Genomic DNA, 6,265 nt, shown 5'->3' on the forward strand with positions numbered 1-6,265 from the left:
AGCTTATATACAGAACCAGGCATAGTCCTAGACCAGGTACTTCAAGAGGCAGCAGCCATCACAAACTGAGTTCCTAGTTCAACCTGCCAGAGCCTCCAAAGGCTCCCAGTTCAACTATACCAGATCCCAGCCCCTTCTAACAGAGATGTCAGAAAAGGGATCTCCTCAGCTATGCTGTCTCATTAAGATTCTAAGTTGTCCACAGTAAAACCTTATTTCCTGTTTCACCTCTGTAACCCAACACCAAACTCTTCAAACTCAGGCTGGGAAAGAATAACTGAATCCCCAGGTCCCAGCCCTTTCCCAGAGAAAATGTGTGAGAGCAAAGCCCCCTGAATCTGTCTCCCTACAGTACCCCTGAGTCACCACAACTAGCAAAACCTGCCCCCTAGACCAGTCCCTGAGCCTGCCCGATCTGTCCTGACCACTCCTCTGCAGAGGCTTTTCTGCTACCCCTTCCTTGTTCTTCCTAACACAATGGTGCCTGCGTTTGGGTCCCTTTACTTGTTTTGTGTTAGGCAAAACATTTGGGGTGAGTAACCAGCTGCCAGGGTTTCCGATTGGCAGGTTAATCACTTCCTATTGGCTGATCTGGGGAAGGTGGCTCCCCTCCTTGGAAATGGCACATTCCTGTCTTTGTGGCTTCTCTGTTTACACACATTTTGCTACCTAATGTCAACACTTGCTAATGAATAAATATATCACTCCACTCCCCAAAAATGAGGTCCTGGCCTGCCAGAATGACTGCTTAAATCGTGCGGAACAGATTTACCCCGTATCTCTTCTGCAAACCCAAGAGCACGTGGTCCTTCTTTCCTATGGAGTCTGGACTTCAGGGGAACTACCAAAGCTGCCACCTCTAAGGCCACAGGGACTTCTCTTTCAGTTTAAGGTTAACTCCCCACATTTGAAAGATACAGAGGGAAAACAAAACCAGAGAGAGAGAGAGAGAGAGAGGGAGAGAGAGAGAGAGAGAGAGAGGACTGAAGGGGACCCCTGGAGAAGTAACCTCCTGGAATGATTTGACTCTTTAAGCCACAAACTCAAGCACGTTAGAGTCCTTAGAGTTTGCTAATGCCAGTTTGTTGCAAATACAGAGAGCCAGTTATCTTGTCATTAATAACCATTTATCTGGTGTTTTGTAAATCGAAAGCAAAATATCACATACTCTGCAGGCCACCTAGTATGCAGGCACCAGGCAAGCAGCAAGGCCTCCCCAACTTGAGAGAACTGGTGTCATTTGTGGAGGGAGGGCTAGCAGGGCCTTCACTTACACTTCACTAAGTATTTAATTTACTGACAATGTCCCCACAAAATTTTTATGGGGGGGGGCAACAGCCAAAACTCTTGGAGAAGGTTCCAAGAGCTAACAACTAGTGCCTACCCCTTCGCTGTCCTTCTCCATGGCAAAGCAAAGATGCATTTTTATAAGCGCCACATAAAACAGGCACAAAAAAACAAAACAAGGTTAACCCCGTTAAAACCGGGCTTTCAGGGACAGATTCTGTAATTCTTCCTGTGCAAGTAGGATGAGGGGCCTGTCCCTGCTGTCATCCCCAATCTGTTTTGCTGACCCTGTCCCCTGGCACTGTCAGCTCTACAGGGATGGGCCCTGGTGCTGCCAGCCAGAAGTTGAATGCAGACAACCACAATAGGGCTGGTGCCAGCCTCAAATGGGCTTCTGCCCTGGCCCCCTGCCATCCAGTGACAAAGCAACAGGCAGGCAGACCGATGCTGAAAACTTTCATGGTCTCTCTACCAAGAATTCTGAGAAAACCCCAGGAGAAAACTGGGGCTGAACTGGGAGAGATAATCCCCTCTGAACTGGTCCCGTCTGAGGCTTCTGAACCGCTCCTCTGCTCAGCTCCTCATCCATTTAACTATCGCTACCCACAGACTTTTTCTGGAGCTCTCAAAGCTTCAGAATGTTTCCATCAACCTGTCCTATTTGGCTCCCAAGACATTCAATGGATTAAAAGCCTCCATGTGTTAAAGCTGAACTAACTTCCATCACACGGTTCAAATGCATAAAAAGGGAACAAATTGTAAAACATGTCTGGGAAGGGGGGAAGCTATCTTTATGGGGGGGAAAATCCAATCACAACAACAGGGACAATCTACCAAACCTGCAACAGAAGAAACTGTAACTACCTTGAGCAAGCCATGCACAACCCCAGGCCCCAAGCTAGACACAGAAACCAGGGTTCTAAGAAAGGAAAAGACCTTTGAAAAACCATCTACTCACCAGTTGGTTTGAGAAAATCCATTGGGTATCTGGAGTAAGGAGGAGGGGGGGACTCTGAAATTAAAAAAAGTAAGAGAATATAAAGACTGAGCCATGAGAAACAGAGATAGAAACTTATGATAACTCAGGCATTCTTTTAGCCCAACTGTTTGTCTTAGCTGTGGGGGTTGGAGGCAGGGCCGCGAGGCGGTGATTGCCTTGATATTTAGCTGTCAGATAAACAAAAGAGACCGCCTGGCGCCAGCCTCCGCGCTCCGCTCCTCCACGTCTGCGGCCGCCGCCGCGCTCAGCGGGCCGGGCTGGAAACCACCGGCTGGGCCAGGACTCCACCGGCGGGGCCGCGTACAGAACAGTTTGCAGGGTGGGGGACGCCCGGGACTGCTTGGCGTCCTAGAAGTACAGAACCTGCTCCCCCCGCCGGACCCACCTCTACGAGCACAATTCACCTCCGCCCCCGCTGCTCAGCTTCGCACCCACGCGCCCAACTAGGGATTCCTACCCAGCCCACCCGAGAAAAAGCACCCTAAGTGTGCTGCTGAACTTGGAAGACTTGAGGGGAGCAGCGTACGCCCCTCTCCACCTTAAGCACAAAGATGTGGAGAAAAGAGAAGACATGGAATAGCTAGGAAGATAATATGGATAGAAACCTGTTCAAGGGTTCCAGCCACGAAGCGCAGGCCCCAGGGCAATTAAGAGGGTCTTCAGGGGGCTGGGTTTCTAAGACCACTAATTGTAAGCTTTTTCGGTGCAAAATAAAGGAAAAAGGAGAAGCCACCCAACTTCTCCAGGCTGTTTGTTCCTTCTCACCCTGAAGCTGGCACAGCTGAGAGTGGACACCCAATTCGGTCTCCATCCTACCACTGCCCCCAAACTCCAAAGCTGTGGAGGCCAGGACAGTATCTGGGCCACTTGTGCCCCCACGTGACTGTCATTATTTACTAAAGGAGAGGAGACGTTCCAGCTTTTATAGCTAGTTTCTCCCAGCCTTGCTTGGCGGGCTTGGACCGAATCCAACTCGGCCACACACCTCAACGCCTTTCCGGGTGCGGGGGAAGCGTGATCCCCACTTCGCTCTGTATTCCCTTACTGACCCGGAAATAAGTGTCTCATTTTCTGCAACATGTCTGTTCACTATAAGCAGAAGCAGTAACCATGGTCCTCCTCCGGAGGGTGGAGGGGAAGTGCGATAGAATATTGAAAGGGAACCCCAAGGAATGTCCAAGCTTCCCCTTGTCCCTTCCCTGATTGAGTTCCCAGGTCTCCTCCATAAGGGGGGTACACATACCCTAGGGCACTCTACCAGCACTTCCGCGCCAGAGGGAACGAAAGGTGGGCACAGAACAACTTCTTACCTAGTTCGCAGAGTCGACTAAGGTGATGGGGGTTGCAGCACACCAGCTCGGGGTTGATCTTCCCGTAAGATTCACAGCAACACAGCCTCTTGACTTCCGAGGAATGCCTGAGATCCGGCCACCTGAACACTTTGCACAGCAGGAGGGGGAGCGAGTAGGTCGAGGGCGGCTGCGCGGGCTGCGTGTTGGCGGGCGCCCCCGGGCCCAGCCTGCAGTCCAGGCGGCCGGGCAGCAGGAGGCACGCGGTGCGCGTACCGCCGCGGGACTCCACGGCCTGGAGCAGCAGCTCCAACTGCCGCTCCTTGAGTTTCTTGAGCACCGAGTGCGTGAGCGCCTTCAGATCCGCCTCGGCGCCCCCGGCCGCCCCTGCACCCGACGTTGGGGGATGGGGATGGTGGTGACCTTTGGCACCTCGGACCGCCTTGCCCAGGCAGCAGCCAGCCCTGCCCGCGCCGCCGCCACCAGCCCCATAAGCCCGGCCGTCCGTCGCCCCTTCTCCCCGCAGCTCGCCTCCGCCACCCCCCACGCCCTCCTCCTCGTCCTCGCCGCCGGGCGCACGGCTCCTCCAGAGACGCCGGACGAGCGTAGATCGTTTGGTCCTGAACATGCGGGGCGAGGAGGCAAGGAGAAAAGTCGTTTGCCGGCTAAGGAGCGAACATGACCTCCGCACACCATGAAGAAGTCGGGCGCCGAGTTGGGGCAGCAGGCGCAGGCGACAGCAGCAACAGCAGGGGCCCGGGCAGGAGCGGCGGCGGCCCGAGGGGCGCTCCGTGGCATGCGCCAGTCTCCCGGAGGCCGGGGCGCGCGCGGGGGCCCAGGGGCGCCCGCCGGGGATCGGGGGCCTGCGCTTCGGCTGCCCCACCCGGCGCGGCCCGCGCCCTGCGCGGCTTTCGGGCCCCGGCGCGCCCCGGAGGAACGCGGCCGCCGCTTCCCTGGGGGCGGCCGAGACTGCCCTGGTGGACGCCTCCCCCAAAAGAGGCCCCCCTACAGTGGCTCCCGAGTGTCGGGCTCGCCAGCCTCGGCTTCCTACATGGAAGATCCTCAGGGGCAAAAGAACGAAAGGCGTTTGGCTGAGCTACTGAAGGGAGAAAAAAAGCCTCTTTCCCCCTTGCTAAGCAACTTAATTTGGGGGTGGGGAGAAGCAAAAAAAAAAAGCAAGCACACGATTTATTTTTTTCTTCTATATCCTTAGTAACCGGATCTCCTCGAATTCTGTGCACGCGAACACTAGAGGAGGGGGCCGAGTAGACTTCACCCCGCGTGAGACGTCTGTAGGGTCTCTCAAAAAAAAAAAAAACAACAAAAAACCCAAAAACCAAATATGCAAAGCCCCCAGTGAAAGAAACACAACACCTCCTCGCACCTCGGAGGTCTGGGGGCCACCGGATGAAGCCCGGGTTTAAAAGAGAAAATGTTTACAAAGTAGAACAAGATGTTCGAGGGGTGGGGAGAAAAAAAAACGTATCCACGAGTTACATCCCCCTTTTTTTCCTTGCAGAACCCCGCCGGTCTTCCTTTCCTTTTCTTCTGCCAAAAAAAATAAAAATGTATTTCTTTTAATCCACAAAAACGTCTGGCTAGGCTGCTTCAATCTTGCGTGTCTGGGTGTTTTAAGAGTCTCTGGTCTTTCCTCCTGCGCTCCCGGGGGCCCAGGTCCTCGGCGGGGACTTCCTCGGCGCTGGGGAAGCAGGGACAGAAGATGCTGCGGCGGCGGCTGCGCCCCGGGGGGCTGTCAGCGCGGGGGAGGGCGGCGCGGCGGCGGGCTCTGGCCGGTCGCAAGCTCTAGCCCCCGAGGGCACAAGCAGCAGACTAGTGTGGAGGCCGCCAGTGCCCCTTCTCCTGGTCACGGGTGGCCGCCGAGGCTGCCCGCATGAGCTGCTGGCCCCGACCCGACTGTGGCGGCAGGAGGCCCGGGTGTCCTCTCGCTGCCTCTTCCTCCGAGACTCTCCTCGTCGCGCCCGGGAGCCTCCTCGTTCCCCGTCCGCCCTCTCCTGGCGTTCGAGTCCTTCTGCCGCCGCTGGGGGCTCGCCGCGCCGCACTCAGGGACTCCGGGGCCGAGTGCTCGGCGGCGTGGCGCCGGCCGGCTGGCTGGCTGCGTCTCGAGCAGCTTTCTCCGGCGCGGCGAGCGGACCGAGCGAGGCGCCCGGCTGGCTCTGCTGGCGCAGCTCGGGAACAAGATCCTCTGTGCGCCGACCTGCGAGCGAGTGTGCCCGGGGCTCGCCGCCTCCCGCAAGGCCTCCCGCCTCCGCCCCCTTCCCTACCCCCTCAACCCCTCCCTCCCCCGCCCCCAGCCGCCGCCGCCTCCTTCCCGCCCCCCCACCCGTCCTCGGCTCGGCTGGTTCCACTGCGCAGTGGCGCGCCCGGCTCCGGCCTCGTCACGTGGCCGTCTAGACACCCTGTCGCTTTAAAAAAAAAAAGCGATTGTGTTTCGCAAACAACAGATCGGGTTTCTAAAAGCTATTTCAACCCCCCTCCCCGTTACCGCCACCCTCTCCCAGGTCTGCAGAGGGGTACCCATGGGCGGAGGGAGGTGGGAGGCCGAGACAGCCCCGGGGTCGGCGGAGACCCAGCGGGAGCAGGGGAGAAATCGGAAGAGCTGGGGGCATGGAGCGGGCGAGTTTGGAAAGGAACGAGTCGTTCGGTGACCCGATTTAGACCAGCGGAGCTC

General features: G+C 56.8%; 1 protein-coding gene across 2 annotated transcripts in view; it reads right to left on the reverse strand.

Annotated features, from left to right (window-relative positions):
* The window catches only part of Smad7 (SMAD family member 7), a 29,195-nt gene extending 23,354 nt beyond the window's left edge, over positions 1 to 5,841 (reverse strand). For both annotated transcript variants that reach the window (XM_041639264.1, XM_041639263.1), the window contains exons 1-2: positions 3,598 to 5,841; positions 2,246 to 2,299 (exon numbers count right to left, since the gene is read on the reverse strand). In XM_041639264.1, coding sequence (XP_041495198.1) covers positions 2,246 to 2,299; positions 3,598 to 4,204 — 661 coding nt within the window. In that variant the 5' untranslated portion in view covers positions 4,205 to 5,841. The remainder of the gene's footprint in view (positions 1 to 2,245; positions 2,300 to 3,597) is intronic.
* Between the last annotated feature and the right edge of the window lie 424 nt (positions 5,842 to 6,265).

Source organism: Microtus oregoni, unplaced genomic scaffold (assembly GCF_018167655.1).
Source record: "Microtus oregoni isolate MIOR12 unplaced genomic scaffold, Mior012 000057F_ref0000458, whole genome shotgun sequence".
Lineage (NCBI taxonomy): Eukaryota > Metazoa > Chordata > Mammalia > Rodentia > Cricetidae > Microtus > Microtus oregoni.